The 27,100-nt window shown below is 42.3% G+C and overlaps 1 protein-coding gene across 3 annotated transcripts in view; it reads left to right on the plus strand.

Annotated features, from left to right (window-relative positions):
- NOL4 (nucleolar protein 4) overlaps positions 1-27,100 on the plus strand; it is a 262,828-nt gene that overhangs the window by 207,741 nt on the left and 27,987 nt on the right. For 2 of the 3 annotated variants that reach the window (XM_060243837.1, XM_060243839.1), the window contains exons 7-9: positions 6,514-6,693; positions 7,375-7,566; positions 26,111-26,224. In XM_060243837.1, the coding sequence (XP_060099820.1) occupies positions 6,514-6,693; positions 7,375-7,566; positions 26,111-26,224 (486 nt within the window). The remainder of the gene's footprint in view (positions 1-6,513; positions 6,694-7,374; positions 7,567-26,110; positions 26,225-27,100) is intronic. The other variant, XM_060243838.1, reaches the window with a different exon arrangement.

The following is a 27,100-nucleotide window of genomic DNA, read 5'->3' on the forward strand; positions in this document are numbered from 1 at the left end:
GCTATTGTACTTCTTGGGTCAAATTCAGTTATGTAAAATGGCTTCCTCCTGCCTGTTCTTCTGCTTCACTTACCTCCTTTCTCATGCAAATATCTGTAGGAACAACTTTCAGACAAGGACTTGTGAGACTTTTTTTAGTTTAGCAAAACAGGTGGGCTAATCACTGGCAGAAGTGGTAGAGACTGATTTCAGCATAATAGAGGCAGGAAAATCACAATACATAGTATTTAAAATTTTGCTACACCATAGAGCTATTCAAGGGCATTACAGTGCTGGCTATTTTGTTTTCAATCTCTTTCCTAATAATCTCAAGCATAGAATTTGTATTTCCCCCCACTGCTGACCATGGAGTCAACAGTTTCATTGATACTACCCCAAGGCCTATTTTCTAGTCAGTTATCACCAGTTAAATATATGTATAAAGGTAGGGTTCCCCCTGCCAATATATGTATAAAGGTAGGGTTCCCCCTGCCATGTATATCACTTTAAACTTACATTATTTCCCATGTTGTAGCCTACTCAGTAACTTTGGAAAGATCTTCTTGGAACTCTTCACAATCATCTTAGGTTTTCATCATCCTAAACAACTAGGTGTCATCTGCATACTCGGATACTTTGCTGCCAACCCCCAAATTCTGGAAGAACTGACTGAACAGCACCAGCCCCAATAACGCTTGATACATTTCTCTTAATTACAATAATAGAATTACATTTATACTTGGCATATTCTGACTTGCTGACCAGAATATTCATAAAAGATGGCAGTCTGCCTAAAATCCAAAACAGAAAGCCGTGTGCAGATCAATTGAAGGTGATGCATTAATCCAAGAGTGAATGATATCTTTCTGTGGCTCCGAGAAGAATGTTTGCATTATGAGGGGTCGAGCTAAAAAAGACATACAAAACTATCTTTAAATTCTGGAAAGACGAGTTCTCTTTCTCTCTCCAGTTTATAGTTTATTGCTTTCCATGGATTCTCTCATCTGTTCATCAGCACTCCACATTTCTTCACTCCATTATTTCTTCTTTCTTTCGAAAGCTACAGGCACTTGAACCTTTGCATGAGCATTGGGAGCAGAAGAAGGTGATTTTGGCTTAGCTCCCTTGGTGTAACTTTGGACTACAGAAATTTTAAAGAGAACGTGTCAGTCTGGAATCCCGAACAGTGGCTATTGTAAATGTATATAAATGGTTAATGAATTGCATTTGTATGCTATTGTGTTGGAAACTCTGTACATGTGCCATCGTTCTGAATGTGTTTTTCACTTTAATGAACTGTAGTAAAGAATTGTGATTTCCTTTCTTTTTATTTGGTGATTTTTCTAGTTTGTTATAAAATCCAAAACAGGCAAAACTAGCAATATTTGTTTCTGCTAGTACTTGAAAAACTTTTGACAGGTTGAATAATTATTTAATGAAATGACTATATGTGATTTATCCAGCAAAGTCAGCTAGCAAGCTTTCTCCAATCTTCACCTAGTACCACTAGGAAATGTCAGGCCTTGAGTAGAAAACAAATTGTATGCAGTCATTTCACACACCAGCAAGGCCATGTTAAAGATCCTAAAGCTGGGCTTCAGCAGTATGTGGACTGGGAACTAACAGAAGTATAAGTTAGGTTTTGGAGAGGTAGAGGAACTAGAGATCAAATTGTCAACATTCGCTGGATTATGGAGACAGCATGGGAGTACCAGAAAAACATCTATTTCTGCTTCATTGACTATGCCAAAACATTTGATTGTGTGGAGCACAACAAACTGTGGCAAGTCCTTAAAGAGATGGGAGTACCAGACCACCTCACATGTCTCCTGAGAAACCGTATAAGGGTCAGGAAGCAACTGTCAGAACAGGATATGGAACAACTAATTGGTTTAGAATAGGAAAAGGAATTTGACAAGGATGTATATTGTCACCCTGCTTATTTAATTTATATGCAGAGTACATCATGTGGAATGCCAGCCTGGATGAATCACAAGCCGGAATTAAGATTGCCAGGAAAAACCTCAACAACCTCAGATATGCAGATGACACCACTCTAATGACAAAAGTGAAGGAAGAGCACAAAAATAGGCTTGAAACTCAACATCAAAAAAACTAAGATCATGGCATCTGGCCCATCACTCATTGGCAAATGTTCTATGCATAGAAGGGGAAGACATGGAAGTAGTGACAGACTTCACATTTCTGGGACCCAAGATCACTGCAGATTGTGACTATAGCCGTGAAATTAAAAGACATTTGCTCCTTGGGAGGACAGCTATGGAAAACCTAAGCAGTATAATAAAAAGTAGAGATCACTGCCAACAAAAGTCCATATAGTCAAAGCGATGGCATTCAAAGTAGTAACGTATGGCTGTGAGAGTTGGACCATAAGGAAGGCGGAGCACAGAAAAATAGATGCTTTCAAACTGTGGTTCTGGAGAAGTCTCTTGGGAGTCCCTTGGACTGCAGGAAGATCAAATCAGTCAGTCCTACGGGAAATCAACTCTGACTGTTCTCTGGAAGGTCAGATGCTGAAGCTGAAGCTCAAATACTTTGACCACCTAATGAGAAGGGAGCATTTGCTGGGAAAGACAGAAGGCAAAAGAAGAAGGGAATGGCAAAAGATGAGATGACTGGACAGCATTACTGGTGTAACTAACATGAATAGGTATACAACTAGAACATATGCATAGAGAGGGACAAAATGGTGTTGTGGGTGGTGGGGATTACTTTTCTCTTCAGGAGTTTATTTTGTAACAATTTCTTTGAAACCTTATTTTTTTTTACTTACTTACTTGTCTGTTTACTTACATGTCTGTTTAACATGACAAATATTTTACCATACAGAAAAAATTGAGGAATGGTATATCTGAAACTTCTGTTCATCTAGGGAGAGTCTGGTGGTGAAGAAAACATTTGAAGCAGTTTCATTCTTTACTATATAGGAAAGGAGGGAGGAAAATGTGATAGGGATGTGCAGCTTGAGAAAATGGCATTTGGAGGATTCAGATATCAAGGAGCCTCCTCCCCCCCCCCCCCAAAGGCATTCCTGGTTTTCCAGGTTTAAAATATTCAGATCTGGGGGAGACGGCGGGGGGGGGGGGATTCCAATATTATTTGGCTCCATTATTCCCTATGGGTAATCTATCCAAAGCACTTTTGACCAAATTGCACCAAAATTGCCATAGAGCTGTTGATACCTGTTCTTTAAATAACCTTCAAATTTCTAGAGAATTGGACTAATAGATCCAATTCTATGCCTCTTAAAAAGGGTGCCTCCAACCATCCTCCCATTGCTTGCTATGGGAGGGAAAGGGAATTCTGTGCTTACTCTAGGGCAAATCATAGTGAAAGACACAAGAGCAAGCAAAGCAATCCCTGACAAAAATCCTCTCTAAACAGACAGAACCAAGAAAAAAATAAAAGTAAAATACAGAACCAGCAGAATCACAGGGCAATGTGGCAAGCCTCACATAACCAATGTCAAAAAAGAGAATCCAAGACAAACCAATTTAGCAAGGAGGGATGTAGTAAAACAAATGACAGGATTGCCCACTGAGAACAATGAGAGATGCTGGAATGTCAACTGGATATAATGGGAAGCAAGAATACCAATTGACTTGTATGGGCTCCATTGAAATACATTACAGCAAACAGAAGTTGCAATGGAAAAGTATAATTGGTTTATAATTAGGGTCTCTGGCCCAGATAGACTGTTCTGGGACTGGAATGGCAGCCCCCAGAGTGGAGTTACAACCTCTGGAAGTAGCAAAAGTGTTCTGGAATTGGAATTACAGCCCTCATGACAGCATGGTTCAACAATCACTCATCAGATGCCTTCCATGCAAACAAAACAAGTGCAATAGAAACAATGCAGAGCCAGGGAATCCCAGAAGAAGAATAAACCAATGTGGCAAGCCCAAAAGTAGCAATGTCAAACCAGAGAATTATAGCAGAACTTGAAGAAGGAAGACACTTTTGCAAGCCCAACAGAACTGATGACAATCCCAGGAAGCTCAGCACAGAATGCCAATGTTGCAGCTCAATCCCAAGGGAACCAATGTCAAACCAGAGAATCCCAGCAGAACCACAAGTAAGTGTGGCAAGCCCACCACAAGCAATGTCATACCAAAGAATCCCAGCAAAACTTAGACAAGGAGAGCACATTTGCAAGCTCAACAGAACTGATGTCAATCCACAGAAACCCATCAGAATCCAAGGTCAAAGTTGCAGCACAAGCCCAACAAAACCAATGTCAAACCAGAGAATCCTAGCAGAACAAACTTAAGCCCAACAGAATCAATGGCAATCCACAGAAGCCCAGCAGAACAAACTTAAGAGGGGTGGGGCTTTTGCAAGCCCATAAAAATTTATGTCAATTCACAGAAGTCCAGTTAAACAAACTTAAGCGGGAGGGGGGGATTTGCAGAACCTATGTCAAAATAGAGAATCCTAGCAGAGTAAATTTATGCAATGGGTGGCACTTTTGGAAGCCCAACAGAATCAATGTTAATCCATGGAAGCTGAGCAGAACAAATTTAAGCAACAGGAAAGATTTTTGCAAGCCCAACATAATCTATTTTAATTCAAAGAAACCCAGCAGAACCTAGTGCCAATGTGGCAGCACAAACCAAGAGAACCAATAACAATTCACATAATTCCAGAAGAACCTGAGACAGCAAGGTATACCTCTAAGTCACAAACACACACAACATACACACTGATGTCAATTCTCCCTAATATGCAATTCCATTTGCCTGTGGCATCTTTCTTCTTCACCCCTCCTACATGTTCCCTGGGAAATGTGCAAAAGAAAAAACAAAAAACAAGCTCCCTTGGAGAGTGTTAAATTTTAAATTGCTGGCTCTGGGTATACCCAAATATGAGGAAATGCATTTTTTTCCTGAGAAGTTTGAGATGAACCAAACCTCCATGGTGCATTTTAAAAGTCCCCCCACCTTTCTGGGCAGTAAACAGGCAGAAGAGAGGGAGGAATCAGTTCAATTGCTTCTCAGACATTCCTCATCTCACCTTCATACAAATGCTAATTGATCTAACAGGAGAGATAAACTCTTCCTCTTCTCCAAGTAGGGAACAGAGATTTGGAGGACCTTAGACTAGAATTAATCCAGGAATAATCTCCAGGAAAACCCCCCAGGAAACACTTCTTGATAAAACTCTTTGCAGCAGGAAGAAGGTCTCTTTCCCTTGCATGCTGCATCCACACAGACCTCTCCATTGGGAAAGCAGCCATTAATCATGTGCTTGCAAGCTTCAAGATTATGAAAATTTTATAGAGATATGTAACATCCTAAGCAAAAGGAGACTGTCCTATAACATCTGATAGGGTGTGTATAGAGAAAGGGACAGAGGATTTGTGTTTTACCCGTTTCATTTGGAATTCCTTGCTCAATATAGTTCTATGCTAAAAGTATGCTTGTAAACATTTTCTTTTGAATAAATACTTTATAACTTTTAATGCCATTAGTGGTTCTCTGTACCACATACACCTCCACTGTCTCAGACACACTACTTAAAAGGAGCATCAAGGGGAAGGCAGACAGTTGGCAAGTAGGTATTCCTCCAAAGGTGTGCAAAGCAGTAAACTGTCTCTATGGTGACCAGGTACTGGGCAGCAGGAGACAGGGGGAGAAGCCTCAGAAGGAAAGCTGGGAGTCCTGACCCTCCCAGTGGGCAATTCTATACAATGGTCAGATGGAAGGTGGTGAGCTATCCAAGAGTAGAACAGAAGCCTTTCCAGGTGTTGAGAAAAACATAGGAGGACAGGGTGGAATATAGCCTGCAAGCCAGAGCAGGCTGGTTCCACCACACCAAATATACCTGGATATATTGGACATTTTTCTGATTGGATATACTAGCTTTGCCTGTGATTCTCCAATGTGTATTCAGATCCATATATACCCTCAAAATACTGATACTTCCCTCCCCCCCCCCAGGGTATATATTTGGATTGGATATGTCTGAGCGTGGATCTCTAGAGACAGATATTACTGGAAGCCTTCTTTTCATGGTTTACTCTGTATCCTGGTTGCTGTATCCAAGTAACAAAACATACGTAAATCATTATGGTTATAAAGGAATAAGAATGCAAAGATTGCATAGATTATTTTTTCATTCAATAAATGTATAAGCTACAATATATTTATAAAAACAAAATATTTTCAAGAACATCAGAATTTCCAGATTCTAAGAGACTTCAAGGACTTGGGGCAAATAATAAAACAGAGTGATTCCAAAGTAGAACTGAAACATTCTTATAGGTCCACATTAATATGGATCATAATAACTGAGTTTTCATATATTTTATATTTTTATGATGCAATTTCTTGTTTTATGCCTAAATTCTGCATCTCTATACACTGCCTTGCAAAGAAGTTTTAACTAAAGTTCCGCTAACAGAGCTCCTGGTCCACATTTCATCTTAACTATTGTTGAGGATCTGTTGATATTTTAAAAAAGGCAGACTCTGTAATCTGATACATTTTACAAAATGCATTTCTTTACTCCTAGTCACCTGCCCATAGCTATTCAAGCTATGATTCTGGCAAAAATGAAAGCATGGACAGAGGTGCTGAAGACCTCTCCTTGAACCGGGGTGAGGAAGATGAGGATGACCATGATGAACAAGAAGATAATGAAAAGGCTGCTGAATCTGATGGGGTGGAAGCTGAGCGGCTGAAAGCTTTTAATGTGAGTTGTCTTCATGCTTTTCTGAATTCACTTCTGTTAATTTGGGGCTGTTGTTCATGGGTAAATGTTGCATTAAAAGAGTTGCATTAATTTTATTTATGAAACCCTTCCCACAAGCCCATTAGAACACTTAGAAGTCACCAGGTTAACCAGATTTAAGCTTATTTAATGTAGGGGAATTTTCTACTTTGTGTATTTGTGTGTGTTTTTGTGTGCATGTTTGCCTAATAGATGGAAACAGTGGAACGAGGTCCTGCAGATAGATTCTCAAGAGTATTCTTGGGGTCAGCTATTTTCTATTGTTTTCCATTTATAAAATTTTGCATGACAACATGAAGAATTATTCACAGCAAAGGAAGAGTTATAGACAGAGTAGAACAATGCAGCAATCATAGCACATTGCTAATAAAAGACATAAAGCCATGGCTATTTTCACAATCTGTGTTAAATTTCCTTCACAATTTCTGTACACTATAGTCTAATCTTTTCTTGTCTTTTTTGTCAGTCCTAAAATAAAATCCTTGTTTGCTTAACATTTCTGGCTTTCCATTACAAAGCTCTTCACTGTGTTAAGAAAAAACAAACATACATGGCTTCCTATCTGTAATTGAGACAGGAAGCTTAGAAAGAGAAGAGAGCACCCCTCCAAATCCTTCTCCTCTGTCTCCCTCTTGCCAACAGATGTTTGTCAGGCTGTTTGTAGATGAAAACTTGGACCGAATGGTCCCAATCTCTAAGCAGCCCAAAGAAAAGATCCAGGCTATCATTGACTCATGCAGGCGACAATTCCCTGAGTATCAAGAGCGTGCCAGAAAGCGTATACGTACTTACCTCAAGTCCTGCAGGCGGATGAAAAGGAGTGGTTTTGAGATGGTGAGTTTTGATCTAAAACCCAGCCCTAGTATCCATCAAAACCCCCATATGTAAATCCATGACACTATTTTGTTTTCATCTTAGTGTCTCTTTTTATTTTTATTTTTGGTAACATCAGGTCAGAAGTTTTGCTCCCTCCTTTCATATTATCTGGATTTTTTCTCCCTTTGTTGAATGAATTTGAAATGCCTTAAGAAAATAAAGCTAACAGTTATGAAGACCATGGCAGGATATAAAGGAAGACACACAGAGAAATAATTATATTTTGGTCAGTGTTTTGACACTTGTTCAGCTGACATATTTGCCCAATTCCATAGATATTTGAGTACAGCAACAAGCTATAATACAGAATTTCATTTACACATGCAGGTATGCATTTGTATATACCTACTAATTACCCTTGGGTGGAAGCGCTAGATCCAGGCCTTCCCCTGCCATACATACAATTTGATTTAGCTCTATAAAAGATAACATAGGTCATCAGTGCAGTGTGCATGTTTCCTGATCCAGCAGAGAATAGCCTTTGGTGCTTAGTGATACAATACATGTGATCCACCTACATGCTAGGATAAACCAATTAATTATTGTCCTGGTGGTGGAATCGCTGTCAAATGGTTCTGCTGGATGGCTTACTGGGTGATCTGTAGAAACACTGCGGGAGAGATATTTAGAGATGTTGTTCAGCAAATCATTATAAGAAATACCCAACACAACACGAACTCAAGATGAGCACAGCACTCTTAACTTTTTGCCTTCTTTGAGGCTTTTAGACCTTAGATTACATTTTTAAATCTCTCTTTTTAGAACTGGTACAGTAACAATGTCATCTTAAGCAGAATTATACCCTTCTACTAAAAGACAATGGGCTCTTTCTTTAGGATGGCACTGCAAAGAACTTAGACTGTAGTAACTCTGCATGTTATTGCATTGTAACATAATAAAGAGGGTTTTTAAAGCCTTCTGATAGATGCTCATTTGGGCATTTCTAGGATCTTTCTGAGAAAATAAGAACTAAAAAAAACCCCTGTGGTATTGTCATGATGCAACCCCATTTTGGTTTAAATGAACATATGCCAACATTTTAAAACAGTAAATACATCTTGTCCCATTTTAAGTGGAAAGGAACAACCATGTTACAGATTATTATCAATGTCAGCATTTCCATGAAAGGGCAATCCTTCCCTTTCTCCATAACTCCATAATTCTCTTTTTGTCATTTTAAGAATTAAAAATCTTTCTTTCTTTCTTTCTTTCTTTCTTTCTTTCTTTCTTTCTTTCTTTCTTTCTTTCTTTCTTTCTTTCTTTCTTTCTTTCTTTCTTTCTTTCTTTCTCCTAATGTCCATTTATTTGTTTCGGAATATAGATGGTCGTTTAACAAAAAAAAATGAGCACATCTGCTAAAACCACTAGCTTGGGAAGTGAGAGAAGCAGTATTTGTAAAGTTACGCAAATGTGACAGACAAGCAGTGCGTAGTACCTATGTATGAATGCTAAAACAAATTAAAGGGGAAAGAGACAATCAGAAGTATTTGTACAAATTGCATGACAAAATTTAAAAATGTATAAAACATTTTGAGCTGTATATTAACTTGAAATTATTGATGGATATTAACTCTACTAAACAATATCATTTATTTGGTGTGGATAATATGATGTATTAGATAATATCCTTTGTGAAACTAACTGATATTGCTAACTTTTCTGTCTTCTATTGAGCCAAAACTGTACATGATTAAGCTCAAATATGACTTGACTCAGAAGGGTTACACTTGGACACATTCCAGCACGGCCAAGACATGTCTTTACAGATGACAGAATGGGACAGTGTGAATAGACAAGGATAGCAAGTTCTCCAGATGTCTTGAGACCCAGTTGGGTGTAGTGGTTAAGTGCATGGACTCTTATCTGGGAGAAGCTGGTTTGATTCCCCACTCCTCCACTTGCATCTGCTGGAATGGCCTTGGGTCAGTCATAGCTTTCACAGGAGTTGTCCTTGAAAGGGCAGCTGCTGTAAAAAGCTCTCTCAGTTCCACCTACCTCACAGAGTGTCTGTTGTGCAGAGGGGGGGGGGACTCTGAGACTCTGAGATTCAGGTATAGGATGGGATATAAAGCCAATATCATCATATATAGCCAATATCATCAACTTGCTGGCTGTGGAAAGCCATGACAAGCCTCCTTCTCTCACCAACAGAAGCAGCTCTGTTTGAGAACCATTACCATGGTTGAGTAAAGGAAGTCAGTAGAAGCTTAACTTGGGATAAGGCCAGAGCTCCTGCTCTCACAAATCTTTCCTCAGCAACTGTTCAGCCTGACAGTGGCTGCCACCACAGAGGCTACAATAAAGAAGAGGTTCCCATCAAGAAGGATGACTGAAAGAGATAGTGATGGTAACTGTGTCTCCTCATGATGATGAGGCCTGTTATCCTGACACCATCTCTGTTTGCTAGAGGCTGTTGCTTTCATAACATTAGTGGGGTAAGGAGGGTGATCCACCTCATCCCTCTTTGTTGCCCCACTGAAGGTCTCTTTCACATACTATTTTCACTAGACTTATTAATACTTGTCACACAATGAATTTTATGATGTAAAATAGATGTAAACCTAGATCTCTCCAGGTTAAGTCCTGTACTTTAAGAACTTAACCAGTCAGACTGAATCTAAAGAGTACAATGCTGGGCACATGACCACTGTGCTCATTGGTCATACTTTGCTCCCTCCAGTGCTCACAGGAAGACTCTGTAAGATCAAGCTAGGTGCTGCCTCCTCCTCATCCAGGATCCACAATGCAACACTGAGGCAAGCAAGGCAGCTGTAAAAGACCACAGGGAAAGCAACACTAAGATATGGGTAGTACTGAGGGAATGAGGATTTCTCACAGTGGAATATCCTGCCTCAGAACAGTTAAGAAGATGGAATAGGTGATGAATTGGGAGTGGTAACTTCCATAGGTGAAGGCAACCTGACATTCCAAAGTATGGCGAACAGGGCTTTTTTTTTAAAGCAGGAATGCACAGAAACGCAGTTCTGGCTGCCTTGGCATCAGGGGTGTGGCCTAATATGCAAATGAGTTCATGCTGGGCTTTTTCTACAAAAAAAGCCCTGATGGTGAAAGTGGACTGAACACACATCTAATGCGTTCAAAGATATTTATTTTCAGGCCAGAGAATGTGTGTTCAAACCATTTCACTATTGTAATGTACTGGAAACCGAGACGATTTGAAGGCAACATGGTTTATTCAGTAGCATATCACAAGAGAGAGAGCACGTGGGCCGGGTCCCGTTTATATACATTACCTGGAACTGCCCCCTCGTCTGACCAGTCCAGTCCTGGTCAGTCAAACTTCCCACCACAGATCTTGATGGGCGGGGCGTCTGGTGAGCTACATCCGGGGACCCACGGGTCACCTCTGTAGCGATCGACATGCGGTATAATAGCTTATGTTCAAGACACAGCACTCCTCCCCCCCTAGCTCAGAACACATAATCCCGCAAGTAGGCGGGGGCCGTGCACTCCCTAGTCGACCTCCTTGGGATTATGAGTGGAGTCGGAGCGGTTACAGGTGCCACCGGGGCCACGGCTGCCGTGGCGGCCGGGGCAGCGGTTTCCCCACGTGGGAGGAATGCCGGCCTATGATGGTCTGTGCCCTGCTGCTCGTCAGGTGTCCCTACTCTTGGGGAGTCGCCCCCAATTTGGTCTGGCTCTACCGCCCGATCGGCCGGAGCGGTCGGCGTGGGCGTAGATTCCTTCTTACTCCATATTGCAGCCGGCTCTTCCGGCAAGGTGCGGCGGTGCATTTGATCTATATGCCTCCGCAATATCCTGCCTTCCTCTGTTGATATGTCGTAGTGGCGGGACCTTATTACTCGTAGCACCTGGCTCGCTACCTACTTGGGGCCGCTAGTGTAGTTCTTCGTGTACACCGGATCCCCTGGGAAGAACCCCCTGGCCGCTTCTCTGATCTCTGGGGAACTGCGGATGTCAGTGGCCCGGTCGGGGTGCAGCCGATCTAATCTTGTGATTAGCTTCCGTCCCATTAACAACTCAGCTGGGCTGACCCCGGTTACTGGGTTGGGGGTTATCCTATTATCAAATAGGAAGGTGGCTAGGCGGTGGTCCCAGTCCCCCTGCACGATACGGCCCAGGGCTTCTTTAGTGGTGCGCACCATCCACTCTGCTTGGCCGTTGGTGGCCGGATGGAAGGGGGCCACCAACGGCCAAGGTATCTCTGCAAGAACTCCCTGAATTCCCAGGAGGTGAAGGCTGTCCCATTATCAGAGACGATGGTGTCTGGAATCCCGTGCGTGCTCAGGACCCTGCATAACACCCGGATCGCCACCGCCATTGAGGTTGAAGCTACCAGAATGACTTCCAGCCACTTGGTGTACGCATCCACCAGGATGAAGAAAATTTGGCCCTGAAAGGGCCCCGCAAAGTCGATGTGTAGCCTAGACCATGGCTTCCTGTGTGCTTCCCAGCGTTGAGCGGGGGCACTGGGCGGTTCAGGTCGGGACTCCTGGCATGCTTTGCACCTCCGGACCCACCCCTCTATATCTTCGTCCATCCCCGGCCACCATACATAGCTGCGTGCGAAGGCCTTTATCCGTACAATCCCTGGATGTATTTCATGAAGGGCCTCCAGCACTTGTCTCCGCAGTGGGGGGAGGGAACCACCACCCTGCTCCCCCATAATAGACATCCCTTGTGGGAGGATAGTTCTTCCTTGCGTGTTGTGTATGCCCTGAACTCTTCGCCCTGTTTTCCCTCTGGCCATCCCCTCACCAACCAGTCAAGAACCCGCGTGAGTATTTGTCGTGCCCCGTGGCTTTTGCTACCTCTGCTGCGTGTAGGGGTCTCTCCGGTAGCGTTTTGATGACCATCACATGGTGGGCTGGGTCGGGGTTTGTGGAGGGCAGCGGTAGGCGACTGAGAGCATCTGCGTGTCCCATCGCCTTGCCTGGCTGGTGGACCAGGGCATATGTGTAGGAGTTGAGGAACTGATTCCACCACATAACGTGCTGCGATAGAATCTGTGGCGTTTGGCAGTCCAGGGCGAGGAGGCCCAGGAGCAGTTTGTAGTCCGTGGCTATTGTAAAACGTCTCCCGTACAGGTAGTCGTTAAACTTATGCACCCCTGCCACGATCGCTAAGGCCTCTTTATCTATCTGGGCATAGTTCCGCTCCGCTGGGGTCAGGGTTCTTGAGTAGTAGGCTACCGGAACCTCCCAACCGTCCAGGAGTTGGTGACCCAGGATGGTGTCCACCCCATACGGTGACACGTCGCATGCTAAGATCACCGGTAGGCTTTCATTGAAATGGTGGAGCACTGTTAGATACGAGCAGCCCCTTGACCGCCTGGAAGGCAGCGTCCTGCTTCTTTCCCCAGACCCACGTGGCATTTTTGTCAAGGAGCCTGTGGAGGGCTTCTGCTATGGCGGCTTTATGGGGTAGGAACAAATGGTAAAAATTTAATAACCCCAAGAAACTCCGCCTTGCCCGTGGGGGTGGGGGCTTCCACTATGGCCTTAGTTTTGTCTGGTGTCGGGTGGATCTCCGCTGCGTCTACTGCAAACCCCAAGAACTCTACCCTTGGTACCCCGAGGGAACATTTTTCTTGCTTGACCTTCAGACCGGCCTCTTGGAAATGGCGGAGTACTTCTCGCAGCCGGTTGCTAAACTCCTCCGCGTCAGGTGTGGTGATCAAAACGTTGTCGAAAAACGATTGCACCCTGGGGATCCCTTTGAGGAGAGAATCCATCAGGCTCTGAAACACCCCCGGGGCCACGTTCACCCCAAACTGCAACTGTCGTACCTTAAACGCCTCCCTGTGGGTTACTATGGTCTGTGCTTCGGCCGTCGCGGCGTCCACGGGCAGCTGCTGGTATGCCTGGGCCAAGTCTAGTTTTCCAAAGATTTTGGACCCCGCTAATGCTGCCAGAATGTGGCTGATTACTGGAACGGGGCAGGGGTTATCTTGTAGTGCCTTGTTAATGGTGCACTTATAATCGGCGCATATGCGCACCTCCCCGTTCGGCTTCACTGGGGTAACTATCGGGGTTTCCCATGCAGCATAGGAAATGGGTTCCAGCACTCCCTGGGCTGTGAAGTGGTCTAGCTCTGCTTCAATTTTAGGCTTCAGAGTGAACGGGACCCGCCTGGCCTTCAGCCTTAAGGGTCGCACGTGGGGATCAAGGGGTAAGGATATGGGAGGCCCCTTGTAGCACCCTAGGGCCCCATCAAACACCTCTGGGAACTCCCTGCACATGTTTTTGAATCCCCGCGCCCCCAGCTGCTGCACCCCCACGATCTTTATTCCCTGCGGCCGGAACCAGGCCAGGCCCAACAAGGTGGTGAGCTGCCGTTTAACCACTAGTATGTCGAGTTTATCCCTAAACCTGTTGTACTCCACCCCCACCGTTGCCCATCCCAGGATCTGAACGGGTTTTTTTTTTTAAGTCCCGTAGCACGAAGCATGCCGGTCACAGCCCGGGCCAGCCATGTGGGCACAGATTCCTCAAGGATTCCTTCGATATTATGGAGATGGAGGAACCCGAGTCCAGTTCCATCAGGCAGGGTTTGCCCTCGATCCTGACCGAGACCTTGACCTTTTGGGGGGTATCGTCGGGTAAGTTCATTACCTGCACACTGGTCGAGGCGGTCGAGTAATCCCCGGTCAATTCCTGGTTGGTAGACTGGCGGCGGCAGGTGGCCTTGGCCCGGCAAGCCCTCGCAATGTGGCCCATCTTGCTGCAACTCCTACAGACCAAGTTGCGGTAGGAGCAGTCCCGTCGTTCGTGTTGGTCTCCGCAGCTGGCACACTTGGTGGCGGCTGGTCTCTCGGTCACTCGGGGTCACTGGGTCGCTTGTAGGCCCACCCCTGTTTGGCGGCGTAGCTGGTGCGCCTCCTCCTCGTCAGGTTGGCTTGGGCCCATCTCTTCCTGATTGACGGCTTCAGCCCTCATGTTGGGGAAGGTTTCATGGTCCACTCAAACAAAACGGCCTCGTTGAAGGCGCTCTGGAGGGTGGGCTCTTCCCTCACAAAGAGCTTTTGTTGCAGTCTTTCATCCCTCAGGCCCCAGACGAAACGGTCCCTCAGGGTCTCCTCTAGATTATCGAAGCTACAGTTGCCTGAGATTTGGCGGAGAGCAGCCAAGTAGTTTGCTGCCATCTTTCCCACCTCTTGGTCCCTCTTGTGGAAGAGGAACTGGCGTGTGATGAGTGAGGGTTGGGGCAAAGAGTGCTCAGTGAGGAGTCTGACTATCTCCTCGTACATCTTCTCCGTGATCCTCGCGGGGGCCGAGAGACCCTTGGCAATCTCGAATGTGGCCTCTCCGCAGATGCTCAGGAGGACATCTCTCTTTAGGCTATCCTCCGTTATCCTGTTCGCTCGAAGGTAGCACTCGACCCACTCCGTGTAGGTCTCCCACCTCTCCGGAGTAGCGGGGTTGAACTCTTCGAGACGGCCCGTGGTTCTGCTCTGGTTAGCCATGGTGGCTGCGGCGGCAGGCATATCGGTCTCCCAACGGTTTGCCTTCTTCATCTCCAACTGGATCCGCAAAGCCCCTCTAGAGTGGGCTGGCTAAGATCCCGTCCTTGTTGCCACTGTAATGTACTGGAAATCGAGACGGTTTGAAGGCAACATGGTTTATTCAGTAGCACATCACAAGAGAGAGAGCACGCGGGCCAGGTCCCACTTATATACATTACTCGGAACTGCCCCCTCGTCTGACCAGTCCAATCCTGGTCAGTCAAACTTCCCGCCACAGATCTTGATGGGCGGGGCGTCTGGTGAGCTACATCCGGGGACCCACAGGTTGCCTCTGTAGCGATCGCCATGCGGTATAATAGCTTATGTTCAAGACACAACAACTATGTTGCTTTCACTCTGTAATTCCACTTGTGAAGTTAGTGTAGTGTGGACATTTTTCTCCTTAGGGATGGTTAGGTTGTGTGTGTTTTTCTGATGGTTTGCATTAGTGTGATATATTGTTACTTGTAACTCACCTTCCTGGATAAATCCAATATAAGGGTGATTTTTTTTGTTTTGTTTTAGTGCTGCTGCCAGGACAAATGGTAGAAGTGTGAGTTCACTGCAGTGTCTAATTATTCTTCATTCCTCACAAAATAGAGTCAGTTTTAAACAACAGTGATTAAGATATGGCAAAGGGAATTCATTCTTGGAAATCATGTCATTTTGAAATGGCCGATGTACCTTATCTATGTTTTACTTTTAAATTACTTTCTCTATAGTTATATAATTGAAAGGTAATTGGAATGTACTTTTCCTATTTAGCTGAATTATTCAGTATCTCAAAGCTATTTAATGAACAGCACCATTTCTTTAAAAAATGGCAGCCTACCACTATGGATACCACAGTACAGTGTAGCACAGCATTTTCTTATACTGTAATTTCCAGCAGTTTATTAAACAGATGTACCTTCCTTCAGATATTAACTAACTGAAAACCACATTTTAAATGCCCCTGTTTGTTAATATAGCTATTATAACCAATCCAAACTGAAAAATTAAAGACAAACACTAAATACTCAGTAGCATTTGGGCTTGGATGATATTCTGCTACATGGCTGTGTGCTTTAAGAGTTCAAAAAAACCAGAAGGCTGGGGAGACTGACTCAGCATGGATAATTTATATGCATATTTACCACTCAGCCAAACTGTAGAGAGATCTTGACACTGCACTGAAGAGAACTGTGCTGAGAAAGTCAGCTCAGAAAGAACTTTAATTTGATAAATGGAGTGGTTCTGATGCTATTTGCTTACTCTCCTCCTACTTTCCTCAGCACTAGGAAATGCTGCTGCTGAGGCTGACATAATGAAAAAAAAGAGGCAGGGAAAAAAGACCAGAAAAAACACCAAAGGGGATCCCCCCAAACCTGAAATGATACACAAACTGCTCAAATAATGCACTAGACTATTCTATTACAATGAAGAATAATAGACATACACCATCCAAAATTCTGTAGAAAATATGTAGTACAAAAAGCAAACATCGAAACTGAAATGTAAACAATGTATTCAACATTCAAATAGATGAATAGTCCTCAAAGGGTATAATAAAGGATATATAGTCATAAACTCGAAGATGGGGTATTCTCAATGAAATTTGATCAATACATTAACCTGTTTCGGTATCAGAACCTTTTTCAACAGTAATAGTGAAGGCAAAGCAATCATGTATTCACAAGTCCACAATGGGTAAGATATTAAGGAGTTCCAAAAGTCTCAACGAGAATATCTGACATAGTAGTGCACAATCCAAAGGGCCAGGAACTCTCATGATTAAGCTCAAGCACAGGTGGATCAAAGGAAATGCTTCTCTTGTATACCAGGACACTAGATAGCATTTGCCATGCCATCTTAATGTGCAGCATTGCAATCGGTAGTACAACACAAACACACGCACACATGACCAAATCAGACAAAACATGATAAATCAGTTATTTATATATTTTCTTAATTTACTATTATTATTACTAATTATTAACAAGATTTTCACCACAACTTTCTGCCTTTATAGATGGCTAACAAATTAAAATCTCATCTTTAAAGCCATTGTGGCGGAACCGGCCCGATTCTGCCTTCAGACCTGGTCCCGTCAGCTCCCTATGGGGTCGCCAACTCCTGGAGGGAGCTATTTCTCCTCCTGCCCCTTGGGCGCGCTGCCACCACCTGCTCAGTCCCGGGGTTCAGATTGAGAGGAACAGGACTCCCAATCCCCCTCTCCAGCTGTGAGGCCAGGCCTCCAGGTCCTCTGCCACCCTGCACTTGGGTTTCACAGAGACCTCAGCGCTTCTTTGGGGCACCCCTGGAGGATTGACACCTTATCCAACTGCATGCCTTCCCCCTTCCCCGGGGCCCCCTTCTCAAAAACAGCGTGGTCTAAAGCGGTCTGGGGATCTAGGTGGTACAGAGATTGACTGCCAGCATTTAAACAGTAAAAATATATTTATTTAAAAAGAGAAAAAGATAGGAAAAGAAAAACAAAACAAAAACAGTTGCATCTACAAAATTAGCACAGCACAGCCCAGCACAGCAAACAGCATAACAAAATAAAGGTGATTATAAACGCATCCGGCTGGCCCTGATCTCAACTTGCCCTGTCTTGTGAAGTACTTACTTAGTCTGCCTGCCTGGAGGCCTCATTTTCCTGAGCAGGCCTCCCCCACAGGCCGGAGCCTCCATTGCTCACCACATGCTCGCTCGAGCCCCAGTTCAAATCTGGCTTCTCTTCCTGCCTAACACATGCAAGGAACAACAGCACTTCCTGCCTCTCTAGGAGATTTTCCCCCTAGCGTTGTTGGTTTGGCTCTGGAAGGGAGGGGGGGGGAGGCTACAAAGCCTGCTGAATGGATTTACTGATCCCTGCCTTTTTGGATGAAGCACCAACACTCTCAGATGGCGTTTCTCCACAGCCATTAAAACCAACACAAAAATACATGATTAAAAAAAGTTAAACCCAGATTTTAAAGTAAGTATAATAGATAAAAACAGTTAAAACTTGAGGGAGGAAGGAGGGATCACTGAGCGAATGCTAAGTTTTCACCACTGGTGGAAGATGGCAACAAAAGGGGACAGACAGATCGCCCTGAGGAGAGAATTTGGTGGCACTAGTGACAAGGCCTTTTCCTGGATTGCTATCCATCTAATTGGAGAAGGTGAGAGCAGCTAAAGCAGGCCCACAGAAAATGATTGTAGTAGTTGGATAGGTTTGCAAGGGAGCAGGCAATCCTTCAGGTATGTTGGCCCCAAACCATATAGAGCTTTAAATGGCAGCACCAGTACCTTGAATTGTGCCGAGTAACAAGTTGTAAGCCAGTGTAGATGAGCCAAGGTGGGAATCATATGGTCCTTACGACCAATGTTCCCTTTAAGCTGCAGAGTCTTGTGAGCAAAAAATCTATTTTGTGAGCTACTGGCTTTAAAGTTGTGAGCTACTGGAGTTAAAGTTGTGAACTACTGCATAAATTAGAGTGCTCTGGGGTCATCCTTCCTGAGCTAAGACAAAAATGTATGAGCTGGAGGCTAAAAATCTGTAAGCTAGCTCACGTTAACTCAGCTTAGAGGGAACACTGCTTATGACCCACTCTAGTCAACATCTTGGCTGCAGCAGTCTGCACCAAATGAGCCTTCCAAACACTTTTCAAGAGGAGTGCCAAGCAGAGAGCATTACAGTAATGGGAATCTAGCTGTAACCAGAGCATATACCATGATGGCTAGATCTTTCTTGCTTAGGAAAGTCTGCAGCTGGCTAACCAGTCAAAACTGGTAAAAGGCACTCCTGGCCTCAGTTGCCTCTGCTTATCTAGCTGTAACCTAGGTCCAAGAGCACCCCCAGACTATGGACCTGTTCTTTCAAGGAAAGTGCAACCCCATCCAAATAGGGTTGCCAGCCCCCAGGTCCTGTTGGGGGTTCCCCTGCTTTTGGGAGCTTCAGTGTGCCAGCTGGCCAGTGGGGGAAAACCCACCCCCAAACAGTGACATTGTTGCATGATATTCCCAACATGGTGATATCACTTCTGGGTGATGTCAATGTGTGGTGACGCTCTGGTTTTGGGGCAACTCCATGGTTTTGAAGCCATAAAAACATAGAGTTTTGACTAAAAAGCAGAGTGTCACCTCCATTGCCACTGCAACATTCCTGGCCACCCCTGGAATGCACCCCCCAAATCCACCTGCCATGATGAAGAGGGGTACACCATACAGCAATGGTAACCCTACATCCAAAATGGGACACAACTTAAATCCTGGCAATCCTACATCCAAAATGGGACACAACTTAAATCCTGGCAATCCTACATCCAAAATGGAACACACTTTAAATCCTGGGTCAGACCTTCCCCTAACCAGTAGTACTTCCATATTGGCTGGATTAAGTCCACATTCATACCCTGCCTTTTATCTGCCTGGGAATAAAGTGCTTAAATGATTCTCCACTCCTCCACTGTATCTTAACAGCCCTGTGAGGTATGTTAGGCTGAAAGTGTGTGACCGGCCCAAGATCATCCTGAAAGCTTCCATGGCAGCATAGGGTTCAGAACTTGGGACTTGCCAATCCTATTTTGAGACTCTAACCACTGAATGTGACTGGGTTTCTATGAGGTGATTATTGAAAATCTCTATGTATTTTGTTAATGTTCTTTAACAATGTCCATCAGGGCCAATTTAGGGAGCTAAATCTTTCCTGCAGGCACTTGAGAATTTAATCCCAGTTAGATTTGGGAGAAAGATATAATTATAAATATAATGATAAACTAAAATTAACTGAAAATTAGAACATGTATTATAGAACATGTGTGCACGACATTAAAGCACAAATGGGGAGCAATTTCTTTTGTTTGGTGCTGAGGAATTAAATGAAGATGTCAACAGTGAATTTAATTAGTGGAAGACTATGGTGATAAAGAAATAGGAATGTGTCCTAGGTTGACTCTGTCAATTATTTGCCATCTGCTATCCAAACCATACTACATAACAGGGGTCAATTGTAAACCCAAATGGAAAAGCTCCATTTCATGTTCTTAGTTCAATATTAATATCCTGTTTTTAAAATGCTGTTGATAGCAACCAAATTTGCACCTGTAACATATTACTTATGTGTCCTTTCTTCAGTGGCTTTGTCTTCATTTGAAAATCTTTGCCAGGAAAAAAAATGTTTCTTATTTCTGCTTCCTTTTGACTGGTAAAATAACAACAACAAAAAGCTATCTTATAGGATATTACTGTAGTTATATATACCTTCTTGATTTTTTACCAAATGTTATCTTCCACTTTTAGAACTGGATGTCACATAGGTACATAACAGTCAGTTGAATTTGAGTTTCTGAATTTTATATATACAATTTCACTCCCTGACACTATTTTGTATAATGCATATTTTAGCTAATAGACTGATATTCTTCTGAATATCTAACTTTTGTTACATTGGATACCATCACTGATGCGTTCTTCTGCAATATTCTCTCAAACCATAACATTTTTTTTAATTATGAAGAAATCAGAAATTGCTAAAAATTTCATTGAAAAAAACTTCAGTGCAGAAAGTTCAAAGTAAATGAAAATTTCAGTTGTAGGCTCAAGTACACACCTGGTATTGTGAGTAGTAGCGGGCATATTGCCTATGCCTCACAGCCTCTGAGAGCCGGTGTGGTTTAATGGTTAAGAGCAATGGACTCTAATTTGTAGAATCAGGTTAGATTCCCCACTCCTCCACATGGAACCTGCTGGGTGACCTCAGACTAGTCACAGTTCTCTCAGAACTCTCTCAGCTCCACAAGGTGCCTGTTATGGGAAGGGAATATGACAGTAAACCACTTTGAAATTCCTTAGGGTAGTGAAAAGTGGAGTATAAAAAGCTACTCTTCTTCATCATCTTTCCCCATCTCACAGGGTTGTCGTCAAGATTCAGTAGGGAAGAGACAACCATGTATAATGCTTTGAGCTGAGCCCTATGGAAAGGGAAAAAAATCAAACCTCTTATATGCTTCTTGGGAGCATTTTCTTTTTTTAAAAAAACTATGTTTAGATCTCAATCGGGGAGTTAATCAGAATTCTGCAGATCACCAGAAGGAAATTATTTTGTCATTTTTTAAAAAGGTGGTGGTGGTGGTGGAGGTTCTGTAACTTATTCTAGACCTACTTTATTTGAACTGGCAAAATATATATGGCTTTCAGTTAATTGTCTCATTATTCTCTCCCTGCAGAGAGACATCTGGAACACAGATGTTAACTAAAAGGCCTTCTTTCTCATTAGCATCTGCCCACCTCACAGGAAATAATTAAGGCTGGTGATGGAGGATCACTACAAACATACCTATTTGAGATGTGATTTGCTTTAAATATCTTTCAGTAATATTTTACTGCTGTTTCCAGCTTAAGAACGCCATGTTTGAGCACCCACATCTGATGACCATGACCACCATCTAATTAAAGAGCAAACAAAAAGTTAGTCATACTTCAGTTGTTTGTCACTTTTAAAATGTGAGTCACATGCTTGGTATTGGAATTAACACATATCATTATAGGAAATCAGATAGCTGTTTCTGTTGACTTCACTGGGAATGACATGTCTGGATGTTACTTCTCCACATACACCTATCCAATTTGGGAAGAAATTTTTGGGGATTATGTCCTTTTCTGAAGGAATCCCCCCTACCAGATTTCAGGCATATTCTCATTCTCCTTTGCACAGCAGACATAGGCTGGCATGAACTGGGAAACTTTCTGTCCTTTCCAGGAATTGTCATTATGGGGGTAGTTTTAAAAATGTATCATACAGGCAAATAAAGCTAAACACTACCCCCCCCCCCCTTACACTGTGTAATTTTTTTGCACTCAGCGTTTTTCATGGACCATAGAAGCAACCAGTATATTCTGGCCATTGGAAGGCCAGAAGGATCAGGTTTGTTGCCAAATGGTGTTAGTTTTCACAAATGTGATCATAGTTCAGCTACAGAAGCATGTTAATTTTTGCACAGTTTAAACCAAGCTTGCTTGCATAGAAGTAAATTCAATTTTGATTAACCAAGTTTATTTCCAAATAATGTATCTCAATCAGCCTGCTAGCCAGAAAAAAAAAAACTTCCACGAAACATGACAATTAAAATACAAACCAATATAGCTTTTTACTGACTTCATATTTGAATAAGGTATGGTTTTCCATGGCCCTAGCCAACCTATTTACTTCCATGGGATCCAGTGAGACTGACTTCTGTATAAACAGGACCAGGTAATATAACTTTTAGACAGATCAGTGCATGAGAAACATTTGGCTTCTGGTAGACGCTAGGAAGAGTCAGTTAATATTACCAGGCTCCTTTTCCGTATGATATTCTGTATTCATTACCTGTTGACAATGGCTGCTTGCCAAACTCCTCTTCACACTTCCCTGCCTTTACAAACCACCAGCTTTGTTTGAACATCTGTCTCATGTAAAAATCACATCAAGGTATTATGAACTCCTAAAGCACAAATCACAAGAGATATACCTGACATTCTAGCCAACCCTTGTCCAGACGAATTGTGTATACCTCTACTTTACAGATAGTTCTACTCATTTCAGTGACAAAGGAATAAATTGGAACTGGCTTTGACATTTTGTACCCGCACAAATAGGAATTGCCCATAGTATGCTTGTTGTCTTTCTTTTCTGTAAGTACAGATTTTTTTTCAGGATGAATATCTTGGGCAATTATTGCTTCTATGTATTGATATGGAACAAGAGATACCTATTCTAAACCTGGTGTCTCTGGCAAATAGTCCCCATTTGGGGCTATTATAGGCAGATGACTGTAATAAGAACAATATTAGAAGCAACGTGAACTCTGTCTGAATTAAATGGATGGCTGCCTTGAGAATGAAAGTTGCCTTTTTCCAAAGTAATATGTCCAACAATAATCATATTAGCCCCCCCCCCCCTTGCTAATAATTGCTGGGAGTTTGCTTTTCTGATTTGTATTCAGAACAAAAATGAACAGAAAAGGTTAAAACCTATGCCAAAATACAAGGCTACAAGCATTAACATGAGAAATCCTTTTATATTTATTGAGGGTATAACAGCATATTAAATTAGAACAATATCAGTACATCCAACAGAGTGCAGTGCTGTTCTTCAGTTAGTACTGCAGAATGTTGCTCAAACATGCATATTGTGCTAGTTAGAATTACATTCTTCATAGTGGGAGAGAATAGTTTAAACATATGCCACTATTCTAAAGAATCCTTTTCATTCTTAATTCTGTAACAAGATGTTGGTGAGTATATTCATGTTCCGTTGAAGGTATTCTGATTTCATTGGCAGAATATTATATTAGACATTTGAGATCACTTAGTGTACATGAAATATAAATAAAAAGCCATTGTGTATCTCATAACTGGAGTTACTGAATATCAGTTATTTTATTGGGGAAATGTTCCTTGAGGAGCACTCAGAGGTTGACATTTAAATGTTTGAATTCCAAATACGTATGTGTTGGTGCAATTACCATGGAATGGATAAGGTTAAGATGCAACCACATTTACATTGAAACTAAATTGAAAGATCAGCACTTATTATCTGTAGAACTGTGTTGATTTTTGAAGCACAAAGGCTGCCATGTAAAATCTGCATGGGATTCAGTTATAAACTTGGCTTCTGATATGCAGTACAACAGCCAATTAGTGCTCCATGTGTTATTTATGTAATCTACTCTAATCTGTAATCTACTGTAATCTGTAATCTCTAATCTGTAATCTACTCCTTCCCATCTAATTATATTTGCACCTTTGTCTCTGGGCAATGTATTATAGATATTTCTGTGGGTGCCCTTTGAGATACTTTTAAAATGTCTTACTTATTTCTTATATCTGACAGCTGTTCCCGCTGATTTACTTGCATGTAAGCATGCTTAGAAAGCAATTCCATGGAGGTCTACTCAGAATCCTACTCAATTGTATTTGGGGCTTGCTCCCAGAAAAATGTTTTTGTAATTACAGTTGCAGGCTCAGCTTTAACTTAAATATCTGGCAGAATAGCTCTTTTGACACACAAATATCAGTGAATGCCCTGATTAGGCAACTATAACTTCACTTTCGGGGACTGGGTTCTTAAATGACAGAATATCATTCAAGAATTTAACTATAGCTGTAGATTTTATCAGTGTTAATGTTTTCAACATACTTGTTCTGTGAAGGTTGCAGTATATGACTCCAGATGGTTTAAAAAAATCAGTTTTCTTTTTGCATTATTTATTCTTAAAACATGTTGCTTGAAGGGGGGCAACATCAAATTGTATCATTTAAATGGTTCTAACACACAATTGGTTGCTTGTCCACCATAGTTGGTGGAATTTTGATTTTTAAGATTTATGTGAAAGGAAGGTCATACACATTTACTTTTAATAAATTTCAGTGTTAAAGATGACATCACACAATGCATTGAAGTGGATATGCTAAGTAATGCAGGTTCAGAAATGGAGTAACCATCCATGTCCAACATTTGAGGACCCAACCATAATAAATACAAAAATTATGACACATGAAAACAAATAAGGCTACAAAAAAGAATAACACAAAATTATGTCTTTTACCAGATTTTTTGTTGCTTGTGTGTGCAGCTGTGGCTAAGAGAGTGTGCCACATTTTGGACTGCCAGAGATGTGCACAAAAACTTACCTAATGCCAAAAAAGGTAACAAATATCTAAATTGAAGCCCCCTCTCCCATTTGAGCTGGAGGCCCAGACCAAATGGCCTTCCTGCCATGCCTTGCCACCCCCAACCCCTGGCACAATCCAGCCAAAGTTAAGTATTGCTGAATTTAATTTTCAGAGAGTTTACTCAGATGCAGGTTCCATTTTATTCAGTGTCTTACTTCCAGGAAAGCATTCTTAAGATTGTAGCCTTAATTATTGTACTGGATGTAACGTCTCAATAGTTTCAATTTGTTGCAGATCCAGTCTTTTCATTTTTTTATTGATGCATCATATTGCAATAGTTAACATACAGCTGATTATTACTTACTCTCTTCTAACCAAAAGCCTCAAGATGATGATGATGATGGCTTTTTTGTAACAAGAACTCCTTTGCATATTAGGCCACACACCCCTGATGTAGCCAGTCCTCTGGAGCTTACAGTAGGCACTGTACTAAGGGCCCTGTAAGCTCTTGGAGGATTGGCATGATCGGGAGGCATGGCCTAATATGCAAAGGAGTTCCTGCTATTATAAAGCCAACAACAACAACAACAAGTCAAGAGAATGGCTCACATTCATTTCCCTGACCTTTTCCATCAGTAATTTACATTTCATGTGACAGCTGAATCTTTTCCCATGTACCACCAGTGGATATAGGACAGCAGCATACAAACTACTTTTGTTTGTGAGGTGGTAGACATGTATTTGACTGGATGGCTTTGTGGAGATGAGTAACGTATTTTTTATTTAAAATATATAATTTCACGGGACATCAAAATAGTTAATGCCATAGATTGAGGAGCCATGCAATGAGTTTGGAAACATTAATTGACTAGAAGGTAAAAGCAAATGTGCCTCTCAGCTTTGAAAATGAAAAGAAATCATAGTCACATTTCTTAAGAGTCGTAACAACAAAAATTTACATACACGGAGATCTTGTTTTAGAGTACTAAACTGAAGTTTAATCCTGGCATGATGGAAGTTCTACTGGTGAGCAGATCTGACCAGAATGGGTGACACATTAAATCTAGTCAGATCTACTGCTCACCAATAGAACTTCCATCTAGTCAGGATTAAGCTTCAGTTTAGTATTTTTCATACAGTCCAAAATAAAATAAATTGGGGCAGGGGTGGTGGTGGCAGAAAACACATTTTTGAGGGATCTGAGGATCAGTTACAGGCTTAACTTCTAACTAGTTTTCATTTCTCATTTTTTACAGTCTCCATTTTCACTTTTTGTTGATATGAAAATACATTTCAGTGAATGGACCCTCCTGCATATGTTCTAGTTATGAGTACTGTTGTGGAATTGGTAATGATCCTAGTATTTTCTTGTGTTTTCTCTCTCTTTCATAGTCACGACCCATCCCTTCACATCTTACTTCAGCAGTAGCAGAAAGTATCCTGGCATCAGCCTGTGAAAGTGAAAGCAGAAATGCAGCAAAAAGAATGCGACTGGATCGACAGCAGGTACCTGATATATGGGGGGAGGAACCATTATTCAGAATTGAGGAATATGCACAGCCTATGCTTTGTGGATTCTACATGCTTTCAGTCTTTTCAGGAGCATAGTGACGCATATGGCTGGAGACAAGTATACCCTAGTTCAATGGGTTTTAGTCCCTAGTATTTTTGGCTCTTCAGAGGAAGGCAAAGGCAAACTACTTCTGCTTCTCATGTGCCTTGAAAGCCCCTTGCTGGGGTTGCCATAAGTCTGCTACAACTTGACAGCACTTCACACACACACACTAGATTCTAGTCTTAGAACTTTATATTCAAATCCTTGTATGTTTAAAGGAAGAAAGCTAGTAGGCACATGGGTAATTTGGGATTCTCAGATAACATATAAAACGGGGGTTGAACACCTAGCTGGACAAGTGTAACAAGACTGTCAACTACCCAGGAGATGGCTACTGAGCTGCGTTCATTTTTCTTGGTCACAAGTTCTACAGTCCTAATCTAAACCTCTAAAAAGCTCATGGACTTTATCACTGTAATTTCTCATATTGAATGTTGCATTCAAAGTGTGAGTAGAGCATATCTGATTCTCATGCACCAGCTCTAGTGCATAATCCCTAGGAGAAGTAATTATGTCTCACCCTCAGTTTTTCATCTGTAGAATGAGAATAATATCAATGTGACACATGCATACATACACCACACAAAAAGGTCTGACAAGCTCTCTTTTTGTAGCATGAAATGTTGACTCATTCTGCAGCAGCGGTGGAAAAAAAATATGCTAGGGGTTAATCAGAAAGTGGTCGGAAACAAAATGTGTCTGCATTTGGGACATTGCATAGAGTTCACATTACCATATCTCAAAAAGGACATTGCATTGCTAGGAAA

This window comes from Heteronotia binoei, chromosome 7 (genome assembly GCF_032191835.1).
Source record: "Heteronotia binoei isolate CCM8104 ecotype False Entrance Well chromosome 7, APGP_CSIRO_Hbin_v1, whole genome shotgun sequence".
Lineage (NCBI taxonomy): Eukaryota > Metazoa > Chordata > Lepidosauria > Squamata > Gekkonidae > Heteronotia > Heteronotia binoei.